The sequence below is a fragment of the Sciurus vulgaris genome (genome assembly GCF_902686455.1).
Source record: "Sciurus vulgaris genome assembly, chromosome: 9".
NCBI lineage: Eukaryota > Metazoa > Chordata > Mammalia > Rodentia > Sciuridae > Sciurus > Sciurus vulgaris.
The window spans coordinates 100781552-100800820 of NC_136469.1; the positions used below are offsets into that span (position 1 = coordinate 100781552).

The following is a 19269-nucleotide window of genomic DNA, read 5'->3' on the forward strand; positions in this document are numbered from 1 at the left end:
TTCTATTCAACATAGTACTGGAGGAGCTAACCAGAGCAATTGAGCAAGAAAAAGAAATAAAAGGCACCAAACTAAACAGGAAGAAATAAAATCATGTCTATTTACAGGTGAGAGACTCCTGTCTCTACCTCCAGGCTCTTCATCTCACTAGAACCGAAGTTGAGTATGTGACAACATATTCTTCCCTGGAAGGAAGAAGTTGTCAAATTTCTCTTTAATAGGTCCCTTTTCCTACCTTTTCTCCTTTCTCTGGATAAGCACTTCTCTTTCTGTTTTCAATCCTTCCGCTTAACTGACACTATCACAGACTATGTAAAAGGAACCCTGACTGCTGCTTTTGCTTGCTGCACAAAGAGGGCTCCCCAGAGGGCTTGACAATCCTACAATCTTGTACTATCACTGCTGGCTCCATCGTATGCTTTAGCACACAATGGACACGGGGACAGCTATTATAGGTGCAGCTGCTGTCAGAACCTGTTCACCTGCCCTGCACACACAGGCAACTTTTTAAAGCCTGAGGGCTTCATCCAGCTGCCAGTATAAGCACTTTGATTGACATTTTTCCATCCTGCTCACCTTACACCCACACCAGCCCCAAGAGGAACATCCTAATGTGACTGCTCAGATAAACTACTTGTACTGGAATCCTTATCTCAAGGGCTGCTTCTGGAGAACTAAAACTATATCAGATAATTATAGTAGGCTATGTAATCAATTTAGTGGAGCCTGACCATTGAATTAATAAAGTCAAAACAGAATAGCTAACAAGGTACTCTCTGCAATTGTTTCAATTAGGACTGTACACTGTTATCTCTTACTATGGGCAAAGGCAAGAATATTTAGGAAAATTGCTTTAAAGACCTTTCATTGTTTTTTTGTTTTGTTTTGTTTGTTTTGAACCCAGAGGTGCTTAACCTCTGAGCCACATTCCAGTGCTTTTTATTTCTTATTTTGAAATAGGGTCTCACTAAGTTACCTAGGGCCTTGCTAAGTTGCTGAGACTGGCTTTGAACTTGTAATCCTCCTGACTTAGCCTTCTGAGCTGCTGGGGTTACAGATTGGGCTGCTGGGATCACAGACATGGGTCACCATGTCCAGCTCATTGTTTTTTAAACAATGTCATGTCACCATATGACCTTTTTTAAAAGGTGCCACTTTTCTAGAACACACTGAAGAGAAGACAAAAAACAATATCAGGTTTTCTAAATAGGAAGGTATTTGTCCCCCACACCACCCCTGCTAATTTTGTGATTAATTTTCAAACATTATTACAATAATTTCCCAGGATGACTAGTGAGAGTGAGTTCTATACATTGCTGATGGCATTGTGAAACAAACCTCTCACTTTCAGTTAGCAAGCCTATACATCCTTGGATTTATGTCAAGAAAAAAAGAACACAAAAGAACTAACGTGATAAGCTGAAGGAGGCACTCTACAGTGTTATATATTGTTTTTAGATGGAAACAACTTCAGCATCTGCAGAAAAGGGGTTCCAAGGGCCAATATTCTTTAAAAGCCTTGAAGTTGAGTTTGCAGAGCGCTTTACAGAAAGACTGAAGAATCACTCAGATCTAACGCCTCATGGGAATGCTGGGAAAACCGAGGGTGCTTCAGGTGCCTCAGTGGCTCCGCCATTGATGAGCTGGGCTCCCTGCTCCCCTACCTATGCCAGAGAGGCAGGCTTGATGGAGGTCCAACACAATGCAGTATGAATTTAAGACAATGACACAGCTCTCACGGATTCCTGCATCAGACAACACTTAACCTAAGACACTAGAATGACTCGGACATGACTTTCCTATGTGCACATATGAATACACGACCCGTGTAACTCCACATGAACAACCACAAGAATGGGAAGTTATACTCCATAGACGTATAATACGTCAAAATACATTCTACTGTCATGTATAACGAAAAAGAACAAATAAAATTCTTTGAAAAAACTTAACATAAGAAAGCAAAGGGTTTCTTGCAATATTATAGGTGAAAGGTCATAAGGAGCCAAAAAGAAAAGTAGTGGGCAAAGATTTGTCCTTTCAACCTGGCACCCAAGACCACACTGGACCTGTAACCCATCAGGACACAAAAATCACCATTTTTTTTTCCTTCTTCTTCTTCTTAATGGCTGTTCTTAAAAGGGCTTCCCACTCCATAGAATAATCAGTACTCAGGCAACCCAAGATCATGGAGAATATTTTTGTTTTAAACCCTGGGTCATCTCAAAGTTTTCGCTGTTGTTTAAAAGTTTAACTATCTGGACCAGGAAGGTGAGGCACCAAAAGGAGAGGGAGCCATTCGCCCCGAATGGCGATCCCTGAAGGACTGGAAAGGCCCCGCGGGAGCCGGGGCACAGCAGGAGCCAGCGGGGCGCTGCCGCCGCAGCCGAGCCCGCCGCAGCCGAAGCCCCGCTGGGCAGGCGGGACATCGAGCGCCGCCCGGGCCTGCGCGCACGCCCAAGGCAGACGCCAGCACCCGCCGGGCGCCCCACCGCGCCCTGCCAGCAGGAGTGCGCGCGGGCCCCACGGGGCGGGGTTCCCGCGGTCCGGCCGGGCGGGCGGGGCGGCGGGTTTAAGGCTCTGGACGCCCAGACCCGGCTCACTCGTGCTCCCGCCGCCGCCACCCCGCCATGGAGCGGCCGCCGCTGCGCGCCCTGCTCCTCGGCGCAGCCGGGCTGCTGCTCCTGCTCCTGCCCCTCTCCTCTTCCTCCTCTTCCGACGCCTGCGGTCCCTGCGAGCCGGCCGCCTGCCCGCCCCTGCCCCCGCGGGGCTGCCCGCTGGGCGAGACCCGCGACGCGTGCGGCTGCTGCCCGGTGTGCGCCCGCGGCGAGGGCGAGCCGTGCGGGGGCGGCGGCGCCGGCAGGGGGCACTGCGCGCCGGGCATGGAGTGCGTGAAGAGCCGAAAGAGGCGGAAGGGTAAAGCCGGGGCAGCAGCCGGCGGCCCGGCAGTGAGCGGCGTGTGCGTGTGCAAGAGCCGCTACCCGGTGTGCGGCAGCGACGGCACCACCTACCCCAGCGGGTGCCAGCTGCGCGCCGCCAGCCTGAGGGCGGAGAGCCGCGGGGAGAAGGCCATCACCCAGGTCAGCAAGGGCACCTGCGAGCAAGGTGGGCACGAGCGCTTTCCTCGCCTACCCGGTGCGCGCGGGCTGACCTGACCCGGCGCCCGGCTGGTACCCGCGACTCCTCTGGAGGGCATCCCCGGAGACAGAAGGGAGGGGAGGAGTTGGCAGCCGCGGGGTGCCAGGAGCCTTGGGCGACGCTTCCCTGCTCTTTCTTAGTGGTTTTGAATTTAGTGCGGGCGCCAAGAAAATGAGAACTCCCGGTACCGGGTGTATATATAGAAAAGATTTTCCGAGACCTCAGGCTCCTGCGTCCCCAAAGCTCTCCAATTCGTATCAACAGCTGGCAAATCCATTCGTGAGAGCTGGCTCCACTCTTTTGGGAACCCAGAGATGTCATTTTCTCGTCATTCTTTCTTGGCTGGAGTGTGTAGAGAAGTGTCGGTCGTTGAGAAAGGGAGGGAGTTTGACAAGTTTGAAAGTAAGGACTTTCAGAAAGTTGTTTGTCCCTCCCTTAATTGGCTACACTGTAAGAATTTTTTAATTGGATTTCATCTTTTAAAGGTTCACTTACTGGAATTTATCAGTTTTCAAACAGTAATCTGGCTGGCTAATTATACTTGTGGGCAAAAATAAAACAAACTCTTTGAAGAATCTTTTTATGATATAGTTTATGTTGTGACGCTTATGACAATTTTCTTTCTTACTTTTTTCATAATTTGTCCCCAGTACGCACTGTTCAGCAGGAATACCTCCGAGATTATGTTTGTTTATTTTATTCCACACAAGTCCAAGATTGCCATAAATGAAGTGGGAAAAATAAAGTCCGGACTTGAAAAAAAAAAAAAAAAAACAGAACAGATTTTAACTGTAATGCCTGAAATAACATTTTCCGTGGGCAGTAGTTTCAAGGGAAAGTTAGAAGTCCAACCGGTTGGCAGCTTCTCTCATGGTCCAAGCCAAGGTAGAAAAGGGAGGGGAGGCTATTCTACTGAGATGACAGAAGCCAGTTGCTTCTTTACACAGTTCAGACTTTCTTCAAAATTTCCAAATATTTCTTTCTTTAGAGATTTTTTCCAGAAGTCCACATACTAATAGGTTGTATGTCATTAATTTCAAAGTTCACTATCCAAAGTCTTAAATCTCTGGTTCACTGTTAGCTATTTATAGTATCATCAACTGAAACTTAGAAAATCACAACCCATAATAATCCATATATGTTTCCCACTGAAACAGCCATCTTCCTTTGGATCTCATTCGTCATTTTCATCCTGAAAAGAGAAATGTGCATCATTTAAGAATTCATTCCAGATATTGAGATTTTTTTATAAACATTCCAAGGGGAATTTTTCCCCTCCATAGTCTTTCAAAATAACTGACCCTTGCCTCAGAGCTGAAGATTGGCCTGGTAATTCTTCAAATCACCTGGTGATTTTTTAAGTTTTATCCCTTTCTCTCCTGCTACTTACTTCTCTCAGTATTCACACTACATGGTAAAATATTGAGACTAATGGTCAAGCAGAACCAATCTTCCTCATTACCCTGGACACTCCATTTCTTGATACTTCTCCAGTTTGCAAATCCCTTGAAGGTACAGACCTGACTTTTCTTTATGTTTGGGAAAATGTTAGGAGAAATAGCATCTAAAACTATAAACCTTGACAAAACTATAAACTAGCCTTTCTTCCCAACTTAAACTAAGAGGTTCCAGGTCTGATTCCTAAGAGGGAAAATGCCCAGAGAAAGTAGAAGAGAGGATGAGGTCCATCAGAGCACTTTTCACTGCAGAGATGAAAGGGTTGAAAACCAAGTCTCCTGGTGTATTTTTCCTGACTCGTGGATGTGTTTTGACAATGATAGAAACAAATGGGACCGAGTACACTTACTTCTGTACCAAAGAATAGGAAATGCATTCTCTAGCTTCCTCCAGTCGTTTCTGTCCTCAAAAGAAACTTGAATTGTGCATGAATACTGAGGGTGAGGAGGCATTGTAGAACTCAGCCACAATGAACTAGTTCAGTCTGCTCTGTGCTTTCACTCTCATTTGTTGAGCAGCTAGCTGGCGTCCATATTGTGCCACGTGCCATGGTACACAGAACAAATATGATCTTGTCAATTAAAAAGAAATCATACACAAGGGCTGGGGGTGTAGCTCAATGGTAGAGCACCTGGGTTCAATCCCCAGCACTGCCAAGAAGAATTGTGATGATGATGATAATAAGTATGAGTACGAGTCACAGGCCCCCAGAGCACTTTCCCTGGATCCTGGAGCCACTCCTGATCTTTACTGAGACCACTTCACTCCCCCCTCAAGAGATCTTGTTCAACTTGTTTTCTGTTCCTCTGCAAAAGAAGGCAAAGCCATCTGCTTGAAAATCTGAAAGACAACGAGCTAAAAATCCCAAATCTGAGAACTGTCATCATAATGTAGTGTCATCCGATCTTTTTGAGGCCCCTGCAATCCTGGGTAACTGGAAGGTGGAACTTGACAATTTAGTTTAATAAAAGGAGTTGATACAGAGAAGCAGAGGTGTATGACGAAATCTCACTGTTGGAAGAGATGTTCCCTCTTCTTCCTCAGAGGAACCAGAATGTCATTCTTAAGGTTCTTGCTTCTCGGTGCTTTTAGGACCAAGTTCAGACTACCCACCAGGGAGGTACCAGGAGGGTCTGCATAGTGTGACTTGTTCCACTGTTTTGGCCTCTTCTCTCCAGCCTCCTTGATGCTCTAGCCAGAGTATGTGGTTTCTGCTGTTCTGTTTTCTAGGCATCCTCTTTCTTCTGCCTTCCCTCCGCTGTGGATGCTGTCCTTTTGCCTGGAATACCTACTCGCCTTTCCCGACTTATCTTTCCACGCTTTTAACTCTTATCTGGCCTTTAAGGACCTTGACACTTTCTCAGGGAAGCACCCTAACTCTCCCTGCCCCACCACGATTCTCCTGTTCTCCTAGCACTGTTCAGCATGCAGCCATTGTTTCAACCAGTGCTCACTGCACACATGTCATGTCTGCACCATAGCAGAGTAGTTTGGACCAAAGCAGACTCCCTGGGTGTGGATCTTAAGCTATCACTGACAAACTATTGCCTTGAGCAAGCTACTTGACCTCTGCCCAGGAGTTTCTACCTTTGTAAAACGGGGATGATCGCTCCTAATTAGGGTTGGTGTGAAGATTAAATGGCATGAAGATTATCCATAGAAAGCACTTGATGGATATTCATCTTTGTCATTATTCAACCAGAAAGTAAGCTCCCTGAGGAAGGGGGTTTTGTTCCCTCATATCCTCATGGTCCCAGATCAGTGCCTGGCATGTAGTCCGCACACACATCAAGTGAATGAATGAATGAATGAATGAATGAATGAATGAGCGTGTGAATTGGCCAGCACTCTTCTAATCTCAGGGTCAGCAGCCTTGAATAAAATAGACAAAGGACTGTTGTGGAATTTAGCAAACTTTAGACAGAAACAAGTGAACAGATATTTTCCCATGATTGAAGATGCTGTGAAAGAATGTAAAACAGGGACCTAGGAGAGAGGCTAGGGATGACTGACCAGTATTCATTGAGGTGAGCAGAGCCATGCCAAGATGCCAAGAACGTGGGTGAGGACTTCAGAAAGGGACCAGCAAGGCCGTGGACCTGAGAGGAGAATACGCACCACTGACACAGACTGTACCCACTCTCTAAAGGGCTCTCTGAATGTCTGTCTTCCCCACTAGACTGAGCATGGCAGAAGAAGGACTCCTTCTTATAACTCCTTACACATACAGCAGCTGGCTAATAGTTGGGCATTTTGTAAATATTTGTTGATTAAGCAAAGGAGTCCTCTTAAGAAAGTACCTTTCCATTTGGAAATGCAGGCAGCTGACCCTCCGGCCTGTCTTCTCTTTACTTCTTGCATATTCTGCCTTCCCGAAATCTTGACCAGGGAACTCATCTGGCATTGACTCACCTTCCCAAGCTCAGCTGTCCTGCACTCTGACATTAGATGGTCACTTTTCCCCGCAATCCCAACATTTCCACATTCCATTGCTGGCTAGAATTGGATCCAAAAGCTGCTTTGTAAAGGAAAAAAGCTTCAATAAAAGATTTTGATTTTCAGAAATTTATTTGAATTTTAAACATTCATTCTTTCAGGAGATCATTTTAGATTCATTATTAAGTTTGATAAAATATCATTTAAGTGTTCATAACCTATTATTATCCTTCAGTGGATCTTTGTGAACTTCACTGAAAGTTAAAGCAGAGGAGTTCCAAAATTAAATGAAATTGTTAATGGTCTGTTTTGTCTTGGGGGAAGGTAAGTCAGAGCTTTGCTAAACTCAGTCACACCATGAAAACAGAGAAGGGGCCCAAAGGAGGGGCCCCTCCAGAGCTGTGGAGGAAGAGCCAGGAATGACTTCGAGGAAGAGTGATGTCCAGCCTGAGACAGGAACAAAATAAATTGGTTGGAGAAGTGCTACTGTGGAGGTTGGTGTGGAGTTATAAGAAAGAGGAAAAGAAAATGTAGCACATGCACACAATGAAATACTATTCAGCCTTTAAAATGAAGGAAGTCCTGTCATTTGTGACAACCTGAATGAACCTGGAAGACATGTTAAGTGAAATAAGCCTGGCCCAGAAAAACAGATGCTGCACAATCTCACATGTGAAACCTAAAATAAGTCCAACTCATAGGAGAGAGTAAAATAGTAGTGATCAGAAGCTGAGATGGGGTTGGGGAGACGGTCAAAGGACACCAAATTTCAATTAGGAGAAAAAGTTCAAGAGGTGTGGCACATCTTGGTGACTATAATTAATAATATGCTGTATCTTGAAAATTAGACAGTAGATGTCAAATGTTCTCACCACACACACACACACACACACACACACACACAAATGCTAAGAGAAGGAACTGATATGCTAAATAGCCTGCTTTAGCCATTCCACAATGTACACATGTATCAAAACGTCATGTTGTATATTGTAAATACATAGTTTTACTTGTCAGTTAAAAACAAAGCTTTTTTTAAAAAAAAGAAGAGAATAAGCAAAGCGTTATAAGCAGAAGGAACAGCCTGTGGTTCCACAGGGCTGCCTCACAGCGGGATGGCAGAGGTGGCGGTGGGCCACTGCACTGAGCCCAGTGAGGGAGGACCTCCCGGTCATTAAGGTATGGAGATGTCAGGACAGGGACAGTGGAGCCACCAGTGATATAATTGGATTTGTGCTCTCAGGAAACCTCATGGCCACCCACTGAAGGATTAGGACGGGGCAAAACTGCAGATTTCCACCAGGCGCTGTCAACATAATCCCAGCAGGAGATGTCCAGGGTCCGTCTTCACAAGACCTTTAAGGGTCTCTCTCTAGTCTCAGAAGCATGCCAAATCCAGGTTTCTTGTCATTTCAGGAGCTTCTTCCTCCCTCTAATCCACACTATTCACTCTCTCAGCTTTCAGATCAAAAAGGGGGAAAACAATCACATCCCTAGTCTGCCCCAGCCCAGTAAAAATGCTTTTGAAACTTCTCTGACCTCACTTGGCCTTCTTGAGCATAGAAACTTCTAGAATGGTGAATGTCTCACCTGCTCTTTGTTACCACTTTACCCAGATCAGATTTTTTTCCCCACATTTTCTTATTGATGCATTATAATTGCACATACTGATGGAATTTGTTGCTACGTGATTCGTATATACGCACAATTCAACAATATAATTTGGCCAATATCACTCCCCAGCCCTTCCCCTTCCCTCCGTACCTCCCACCCCCTGGTACCTTTCTTCTCCTGATCTCCCTTTGATTTTCATGAGATCCTTCCACCTTTGTTTTCTTTTTTCCTCTCTAATTTCCACATATGAGATAAAACATATGACCTTGACCTTCTGAGTTTGACTTATTTTGCTTAACATGACAGTCTCTAGTTCCATCCATTTTCCTGCAAGTGCTATGGTTTCATTTTTATTTATGGCTGAACAAAACTCCATTGTGTATATATATCACATTTTCTTTATCCATCCACTCGTTGATGAACACCTAGGCTGGATCCATAGTTTGGCTATTGTGAATTGTGCTGCTATGAACATGTCACCCAGTTTTAATCTCTGCAATGGAGGAAAGCTTTGAGAACCTGAAGAAGCTTTAGGAAAGAAAATGGACAACCTTGAAGAAGGGTCTTAAAGGACAAGATCCTTTTAGAGAAAAGTAGTCCAAAGAATGAATGAATGTTTCTTCATAGTTCAGAAATTAGTTATTAAATTACAGTTCTTCCAGGAACTAGAATTTTAAAGTCTGGAATTAAATAGACACAAGGCACGTTTAAATTATACACCAGGAAGAACTTTCTAGTAAAAACTGTCAAATACTGTAACAGGGTCATGTGGGAGGCAGGAGAATCTCATCAGAAGAGCTGAGGAGTAACCTGTGGGGGCGGGGCAGGGAAGCAGGAGGATTTTTAAACTTTGAGTCTTCTGTACTGTGCAGGGTGATGAAGCTGAGCATTTAGTGATATCCTGGACTGTGATTCCCATCCTGTCCCTTGAGCCTGCTCTCAGGGTCCACTGCAGCCTTGCCTTCTAGAAGAAACTGCCTTATAAGGCTCTCTTTTGGATAGTTCAATGACAAAACACCCTTGGGTAACGTCCAAGGCCAGCCGGCCTCCCTCACTCTAGAGTCCTCCCAGCGGATAAGATCGGGCGCTTCCTTTCCCCCCAGCTGCCCCACACATCTGACCTCAGCTGTGCTTTTAACTATAGAACAAACAACATCTTGTTCTTCATAACTGGTAAAAAGGGAAACCTGAGTTATTGTTTAAAAAAAAAAAACTGTTAAGCCAGGGGATATATGAATGTAATTTTCTTTTGTAATTTAGGAGTGGCACAGTTAGAAAGCTTTGAAAGGGAAGGAGACTTCAGTGTACATAAATTAATGAGCCTGTTTATTTTATTAAAATTTATTTCCCTGTACTGTGTATGCATGGGGGACACTAGAAATGTCCATGGAAATCCTCCCCAAACCAGTTCTACTTGGATTTTCCAGGTCAATCAAGGCCATCCTCTCTACCCTTCACCCCCAAGCCTCTGAGAGAATGGGGGGGTGATCATGAGCAGAAAGCCAGAGCTGATAAAGCAGGGGAAAAAATGTTTTTTACTTAAAATTGATGTGTTCGAGAGTTGAACTCTGTTTTATCCCCCAAATTAGATTAATGGCAAATAATGTGTCCTTTGAACAAACAGTTTATTGAACTGCCTTTACCATTCTATAAAGGAAGGCAGGGTGAGGTTAATTAGAAACAGCTGGAGCTAACATTTCTGCTCCTTCGATGTCCCCACCAGGCAGAGGGTCACCCGGAAATTTTCAGGAAACCCAGGGAGGGGACTCTGTTCCCAAAAGCAGGCCAGGGCTGCAGAGAAGTTTTGCTTCTGAAAAATAAGAAAGTTCAGACCAGGTAAAACAGACCTAGTAACCCAGCATTGATAAAGCCCCATTCATAGGAGATGAGTTTACCCACAGTAAGTGCTGAGAAGGCCAAGTGCAGGCAAACAGTTTCAAAGAAGAGTTGTCCACTGTGGGGAAAAAAAAAATGCTCACAACTTCAGGAAAATGTAATGAATGAAGGGAAATGTAGTCTGCCTGCAAAAGATCATTTCCAAGGTCAAATCACATAATTGATAGGAAAGCACTGTGCGAACCTTGGGGGCAACAAACACCTGTGAAGGGTGTGATTGACTGGACTGTGAACTCCTCAGGGTCAAGGACTGCATCTACACGGTGCCTTGCAGTGAGTGCCCGTGGTAGCTGATACAATGCTTTACCATGCTTTAGAGTTCGCTGAGAGTTCTGATAGATGGTCCTGGACTTACTATGCACAGCAACCCTGGAAGGTAGGAGGACTCTATCCCAGTGTCCAGAGAAGGAAACTACAAGTCAGCCACCACACAGCCAGTATACAGCCCTTCTGGAACTGGAATCTCAGTATTCAATGGCCTTGTTCTGTGTGTTGGCTCTCTGTAATGTTTTTCTCTTCTATGAATCTGAAGTCACTTCAACATAAAATGTTTAAAACAACAGTAATTCAGCCAAGCGTGTGGTGCACACCTGTAATTCCAGCAGCTTGGGAGGCTGAGGCAGGAGGATCACAAGTTCAAAGCCAGCCTCAGCAACTTAGCAAGCTCCTATCTCAACATAAAAAAATAAGAAGGGCTGAAGACATGGCTCAGTCTTTAAGCACCCTGGGTTCAATCTCTGGGACAAAGAAAAAACAATTCCAAAGTCAAACCCTTAGATATAAAAAAAAGTTTTGGGGATACAGATACCTTTATGAATTTATTTTGCATATATTGTTTTTCTCATAAACTGACAGGGGGATATGATACCTTCATGTCTAAACAGGTCTTAGGTAACTCTTACACTGAACGTAAAATCGAAACCCTGTATATGAGAACAAAATTTAAATCAGTTTAATCGACTTTGTGTACATATGGTACACCTTATAATAAATGTCATGCTACATTCAGTGGAAGACAATATTTTCTTAAATGAATGAATATGTCCCATGGAAGTGGATGTGGTCTGATTCCTTCATTGAGGCCCTTTCTTCATACGGCCTAACATCAGGCCTTCTGGGGCCACAGTGGAAACTGTGGCCTTCACTTCCACAATTGCAATCAGGAGCTAAAGGATGCCTGTGCTGGGGCAGCTGGTATGAGTATTTGCCCCAGCGAGATATGCTGTTTGATCACTTGCCCGGCCTTCCCCCGTTAACTCTTAGTTGTCCAGGAGAGAAATCGCTAGCTGTCAACATGCTGAAGTATTCACTTTCACCTGAGGTTTTAACATTGAGTGTTGACCTTGACCCCTGATCCCACCACTGCTGTAGGGTCAGTTGTCCCATCTTGAATGTTTACTGCATATCTAAGGTACAGTCCACACATAGTAGGGCTTTTCTCTTGAAGGAATTGAATTTTTATAAACTGAAGCCCTTTTTTTTTTTTTTTTGTTTTTGTTTTTGTCAGCCACATGAAAACTTGCAGAAGAAAAATTCATATAGGGATCTGAGAACTCAGTTAAGCATGATACATTTTGACTTTCTGGGAGGGGAATAAAGAGCCCTTTAATGTTCTAACAGGCAGAGATGCAGCTGACTGCAATCACCCTGTCCCTTCATGGCGTTTTGCTTGAAGAAGGGACTTGACAAAGGCTTGTCTTCCCCCCACCCCCGGAGTGAAGAAGGCTCAAAGGCATTTCATTTGCATCACCTCAGATTAGCGGACCAGTGGTCAAGTGGGAAAGCTTTAGATCTGACATCTGCTCTGTTCTCTTCTGGCCTGACCCCAAGCCAGGAAGAAAAAATTATCAAGAAATAGATCTCCTGGAACTTGCAGAAGGTTTTGAAAGAGACCACACAAAAATGAGGCTTCAGGATTTTGCCGGGGCAGCCTAAGCCTACAGGATGCAATGCCTGTTCCTTCTCCGTGGGAGCTTTCAGAACTTTCTGCTCAGGGATCCAAAAGTGAATTTCAATGGCAGCTTCAGCAATTACATAGCAACCTTGGCTTCCAAAGGACCCACCTCAGGAAGCCATCCAGCTTTTGATGGAGAATGAAATGCATACACAGCACCACTGCTCTGAGTTAGACACGAGGGATCCGTGCAGCGTGGCTGCTTATTAGAGATGCTCAACCCAGCTGGAGAGAGGGCAGCTGGGGCAGAGATCAAGATGCTGCCAGATATTTGACAGGCCAGGGCTTCGGCTCCTCTCAGCCCAGGTGTGCATCAGATCAGAGGCTCAGAGCAGGAGGGAAAAGTTGATCTGACTTGGCTCTTTCTACACCACAGAGCCTTTGGTTCACTGGAACATAACTGGCAGGGCAGGGCAGGCCTTTCCAGAGCCAGTCATGATGAGGTAAAGTGAGCGGCCCCCTTCTTCACTCCTGCCTCCTGATGTGTTCTCACCTGAGGCCCCTTTTTCTTTGCCCATCCTGCCTGACTTATCATTGCATGCTGCCCCTTTTTCCTGTCTGGCTGTGCTCAAAGAAATCTGGTTTTCTTTCTCCAGCCCCTAACCTTTGTTAGGTACGGAGCTGAACCAGCACTGTATAAATGGTGAGTTCTGCTCAGTCAAACCCTCACTCCACCCTCAGACTCATGAGCTGCACCCTACATGTCCCCATCAGAGCTCAAATGAGCAAAAACCTGGCATGTCCCCTCTGAAAGGCAGCCAACTCAGTCCAAGTCATCCAGGAAAGGTGACTGTCCCTTCTTTTCTTGACACTATCTTGGGATGAATTTCTTTCACACATCTTAGTTGGATCCACTCCATACATCAGCTCAAACCTATTGCCCCATTCAGAACAAGCCTACAGGATGGGGAGATAGCTTCCATCCTGTGGTGACCTTGAACTTGATGGTTCTCCAAGGGTGATCCTAGCCCATCCCTACCAACTGCCTTCACTTCTTGTGGTGTGTTGGGTCTGCCAGCTACCAAGACTTAGCCTCTATATGTGAGTAAATACAGATGTGCAGTTTGAAGACAGATCACCTGGGTCAAATAGCCATTCTGCCACTAAACCACCTGTATGACCCTAACTATAGTTTTCTTATCTGCAAAACAGGCATAATAATAATGTCCACTGCTTAGAGTTGTTGAGAGGCATGAAAATTCATGAAAAACATTGGCACGTGGTATGTAGTAAGGTCTCATTAAATTGTTTCATTTCCATTTTTATAATTAGCATTATAAAACCTAGTACGAGTTATTTTATAAGTACCTTTACTGTGATGTGTTGATGTCTTACTTCAACTGATCCCGACACAATATTGCCTCATGTGTCTCCAGTTGGGGCTAAAACCTGTGTTTAGGTCTATGCAAAACAATTGCAGGTAGTGTTCTTATAAACAAATCCCTGCAACCCTCCACCTTGCTCTGCAAGAATTCTAGGACAAGAAGTCCTGCCCTGTCTCCTGGGAGATCCCAGGATGCAGCATAGTCTATTGGGCTCTATCCGGAATGCTGAATAGACAGTGTGTTTTGCTTTGCAGCATAGAATATTTCCATCTTCAGGCTTAATATCACATATGCTATTTCCTAATAGTACCTTTTAGAGATGTTCAGGATTTAGAAGTCACTCACATTCAGTAATTATTGTCCTATCTCTATCCTGCATATTCTATCAGTATTTTGTACATAGGAAATGATCAATAATTTTTGTTTGGTTAGTGCATTTAAAATGAATTTTGGCTCCAATGAGGAATGTGAATCAAAAACACAGTTTGGAGAAAGAAGGATATAATTAGTGCCCAGTAGGGACATGTTAAGTATTATCTTTGGCTGGTAGAGTCTTATTGATGGAAATAATAATTCCTTTGCTGCAATTCATGCATCTGTTCTTTGACTTACACATGTAGCATTAGCTTAGCATGAACTCATTTTAAAAATCAAAACTCTTAACTACAATGGGCAAATTTAGAGGTGCCCTCTTAGGTTGGTTCTTTGCATCTGAGAGATGATAATGTTCACCTCCCAGTATTGGATGGAGAGCAAAAGAAATGAGGGCACAGAGAGCAGGTCCAAGAAAAAGGATTAATTTTCACATCTACCAGCATCAGCAAGTTTGAGTGGAATTGGCAGAACATTGGGACTAACAGCTCTCCACCCACGAGGTACTCCATCACCCTCTACAGCAGTGTCTCTCCACCTTGGCTGTACATCAGAATCACCAGGGAATTTTTACAAAATGCTAATATCCAAGTTCCACTCAGCATTCTGATTTAATCAGACTGGATGTGACCTGGGCAGCAGGATTCTACACACTTTCTAGATGATTTAATGTCCTACCCAGGTACAAAACTACTGCTCTCAAAAAAATTTCCAGGGACTTTGGGGGATCTCTTATTCTCTAGGGATAATTCTGATAATGATGGGCCAATGTTTGCCCAGTTTATTCAGCATCTAGTAATTTGCAGCAGGAAGACTTTTCAGAATATTGAGTTCACCTAAAGCTCAGGAAATAATGCCAAGAATTAATAAGTGTGATAGCATCAAATTAGGAAACAGTGTGAAGAAAGAGCCACCAGAATGGGAGAAAATCTTTGCTAGCTTATGTTTTGGTGAAGAATGAATATCCAGAATATATAAAGAACTCAAAAATCTTACCACCAAAACAAACAAATAACCAAATCTGTAAATGGGCAAGTGAACTGAAAAGACACTTCTCAGAAGTACAAATGGCCAACAAATATATGAAAAACTGTTCAACATCTTTAGCAGTTTAGGAAAATGTAAATCAAAACTACACTGGGATTTCAACTTCAGTTTAGAATGGCAGCTGTCAAGAATACAAATAATAAACACTGGCCAGAATGTGCAGGGAAAGGAACACTTTTTCACTGTTGGTATGACTATAAATAAGTACAACTACTATAGAAGTCAGTATGCAGGTTCCTCAAAAGAGCAGGGATGGAACCACCCTATGACCCAGCTATGGCCAGGCATAGTGGTGCACACCTGTAATACCAGCAACTTGGGAGGCTGGGGCAGGAGGATCACAAGTTCAAAGCCAATCTCAGCCATTTAGCAAGGCCCTAAGCAACTTAGTGAAACCCTGTCTCAAAATAAAGACTAAAAAGGGGCTGGGGATGTGGCTCAGTGGTTAAGCATCCCTGAGTTCAATCCCCATACCAAAAAATAAAAAAGGATTCAAGACAAAAGATATGACAATACATGCACATTCATATTTATAGCAGCACAATTCACAATAGCCAAAGTGTTTGTCTGTGGATGAATATACAAAGAAAATGTGGTGTACATACACAATGACATTTTATCCAGCCATAAAGCAGAAAGAAAAAAAAAATGTCATTTGCTGGTAAATGAATGAAACTGGAGAACACCATGTTAAATGAAATAAGCCCAACTCAGAAAGTCAGGGGCCATGTTTTCTCTCATATGTGAGAGCTAGAGAGAAAAAGGGATTTTTTAAAAAGGTGGGGGAATCTCATGAAAATAGAAGGGGGATCAGTAAAGCAGAGGAAGGGGACCAGTGGGAGGGAAGCGGGGAGAGAAGAGGGAAACAGGGATGAAAGGGAGCAAGTCGTACTGTTACATTGTCTGCACGTACAAACGTAACAGTGAATCCCACTGTTACGTATAATTATGATGCACCAATAAAAAGGGAAAAAAAGAACATGAAGTCCATCACATGAAGTAGACACCCTGGAACACAGGCAGGTAGTGTGATGGTCTGGTACTTTTTTTTCTTTTTTTGGTATCCAGGGACACCCTTTTTAGTTTTTATTTTGAGACAGGGTCCTGCTAAGTTTCTCAGGGCCTCACTAAGTTGCTGAGGCTGGGCTCAAACTTGTGATCCTCCTGCCTCAGCCTCCCAATTTGCTGGATTACAGGCATGTGCCATCATGCCTGGCTCTGTCCTGGCTACTTATTATCTCCTTGGCTATTTCAGGGATCTTATCTGGACCAGGAAAAATAACAGTATGTTTACATGTATTAGCATTGTTGATATTTTTAGAATTTGAGAAAACACAGCACTTGAAGAAAAATATTCACCTAAAGCCACATGATCCAGTCTTTCAATTATTTCTCCAGAGCACACACATTCCTTGAACTTAGGGTTTTTATCTGTTGTTCATCACTAAATCCCCAGTGTCAAACAGTCCCTGGGGCGTGGGGAGTACTTAATGCACACTTGTTGAGTAAATAAATGAACAATTAAAGGTAGACTTATCATGCACCCTGTTAGAAAGAGAAACCTTCTCACTGATAGGAGGCTGCCTTTCTCTGTCACCTCTCTAGAATCCTATTAGGATGAATACTCTCTGTTCAGCTTATAGGTCCCTTAACCTAAGAGAAGAATCTCTTAACACTCAGCTAAGACCTTTCTGATTTGCATTTTCTCAAATTGTCCCTTACACTTAGTTTCTACTGTCAAAAAACTCTGAAGCAGGGTGCAATAGCCCACACCTGTAATCTGAGAGACTCAGGAAGATCACAAATTCAAGGCCAGCCTCAGCAACTTAGCAAGGCTCTAAGCAACTTAGTGAGACTCTGACTCAAAATGAAGAGAGCAGGGGATGTGGTTCAGTTGTAAAGCACCCCTGGGTTAAATTCCCAATACCAAAAAAATAAATAAATCCTCTGAGACTGAGAACAATGTTCCATTTAATTTCATCATTCCCTAATCATTTCTCAGACAGTGAGTATGTTTTACCACAGTCACAGGCTGTGTGACCTTGGGAAATTTAACCTAACCTTCCTGAGCATCGGTTTTCTAATCTCTGTAAAATCAAAGTACTACCCACCTCACAGACAGATGTGGGAGTTACATAAATTAATATATTTTAGGTTGGAGATATAACTCAGTAGAGTGCTTGCCTAACAAGCACAAGGCCCCGAGTTCCATCCCCAGCAAAAAAAAAAAACAAAAAACTAATACATAAATTTATATATTGTAAACGCTTAACACAGTGTTTAGGCCACCACTGGCCTTCGGTGAAAGTTGATCTAGTCTGCCTTCTCCTTCAGTCAAATAGCAGCAGAGGAGAGCTCGAATATGGTGCATTCTGGTTGTTTGCAGTAGTTTTGTTCTGTAGATTACTGTGAGCACTGAATTAATGAACACTGAACCGCAGCTCCGAGGCACTACAGTTAGGATCCTGGGAGCCTCTGACCACAATTTCATCCACCTGTCGTACATGACCTTGTTTTGTATGTGTTTCTGCTTAAAGACACCTTATTTGATAGATGTTAGGATTCTCATTAACATTGAACTCACAGCCAGCAGCACCATAACATGCCTGAATGAGGCTTATCGGACGCATACTCTCTATGAGGCACATCACAGCCTTCTTGTTCCTGGGGACACTAGACAGCACTTAGCACAGCACTTGGAGGCCATTCTAAACAGCTAAATCGTCAACCGAAAGCAAATGCACACAAAATAAGTGGCACTAAATAGATTGCAAAAGGGACACCTGTCCTGAAGCCAGGAGGCACAGTGGCACCTTGAGGGGAAGCTGCGCTTTGAGTGACTTGAATTTCTCGCCACTCTGGACATCTGCAAATGACCTGATTCAAGGTTTGCAAATAAGTGTTAGCAAGTGGGAGAATTGCAAATGCAAAAGCTGTGAACGAGGATTGACTGTGTTTGAAAATGGCCAGGAGATCAGCAACCAGCATTAGGACCCTTCTCAGGAGCTTGAGAGCAGAGCTCACGTGTGGACTGTGCTTCCTGTGTGTGCCCCAGAGCACAGGACATAGTTCTGGGCACTGCACATGTGTTCAGGGAATAATTCTTGGACTGAATCTTGCTCCAGCTTAAAAACACATATGCTACCCCTGCTTGGGTTATGCCATTACAAACCTTTTTGGCCCTACACCTCCTGCAAACAGGGCTCCTGTTCTACAGGTCATTTCACAGGGGGACAGCAGGGAAAGTGTATGGGAGGGTGCCTGCTCCTTTTTCTCTCCAACCTTCCCTCTGGCTAGCTGAGAAAACAGGTTACCGTGGATTCCATTATAAATGGAAAAGTCTCATAGTTCCCCTTCATTCCCATCAAGTGCCTGCTGTTGTTATAGTTGGACTGGGGAAATTTCGTCTGATGAAAAAGACGAAATTGTTCCTTTCTAAGGAACTTACAATCCGGTGGTCCATCCTTGTGGTTTGTAAAGTGTGAAAAGGCAGAATAGGCAGTTACTCCTGTGTAAGTCAAGTCAATAGAAAGGTTCAGGTGGAATATTACTCAGCCTTGAAGAAGAATGAAATTATGGCATTTGTCAGTAACTGCATGGAGCTGGACATTGTCATGCTAAGCAAATAAACCAATCCCAAAAACCAAAAGCTAAATGTTTTCTCTGATACACAGCTGCTAATTCACAATGGGGATAGCCAGGGAAGAATAGAGTTACTCTAGAGTAGGTAGAAAGGAGTGAAGGGAAGGGAGTGAGCATGGGGGTAGGAAGGATAGTAGAATGAATCAGACATTATTACCCCATGTACATATATAACAATATGACCAGTGATATTCTATATCAGGTATAACCAGAAGAATGAGAACTATATAATGGAGAATACTCCATTATATATTATGTATCAAAGTGCATTCTACTATCATAAATAACTAATCAAAACAAATTTTAAAAATTTTTTTAAAAAGACTCAGGAGCAAAGGATGTATATATACAATACACATGCATGCACCTTTCAACCCTATATTTTTA

At 43.7% G+C, this 19269-nt stretch overlaps 1 protein-coding gene across 1 annotated transcript in view; it reads left to right on the forward strand.

Annotated features, from left to right (window-relative positions):
- The first annotated feature begins 2586 nt into the window (after nucleotides 1–2586).
- The window catches only part of IGFBP7 (insulin like growth factor binding protein 7), a 68587-nt gene continuing 51904 nt past the window's right edge, over nucleotides 2587–19269 (forward strand). Inside the window, exon 1 of the mRNA XM_079153787.1 lies at nucleotides 2587–3105. Coding sequence (XP_079009913.1) covers nucleotides 2631–3105 — 475 coding nt within the window. The 5' untranslated portion in view covers nucleotides 2587–2630. The remainder of the gene's footprint in view (nucleotides 3106–19269) is intronic.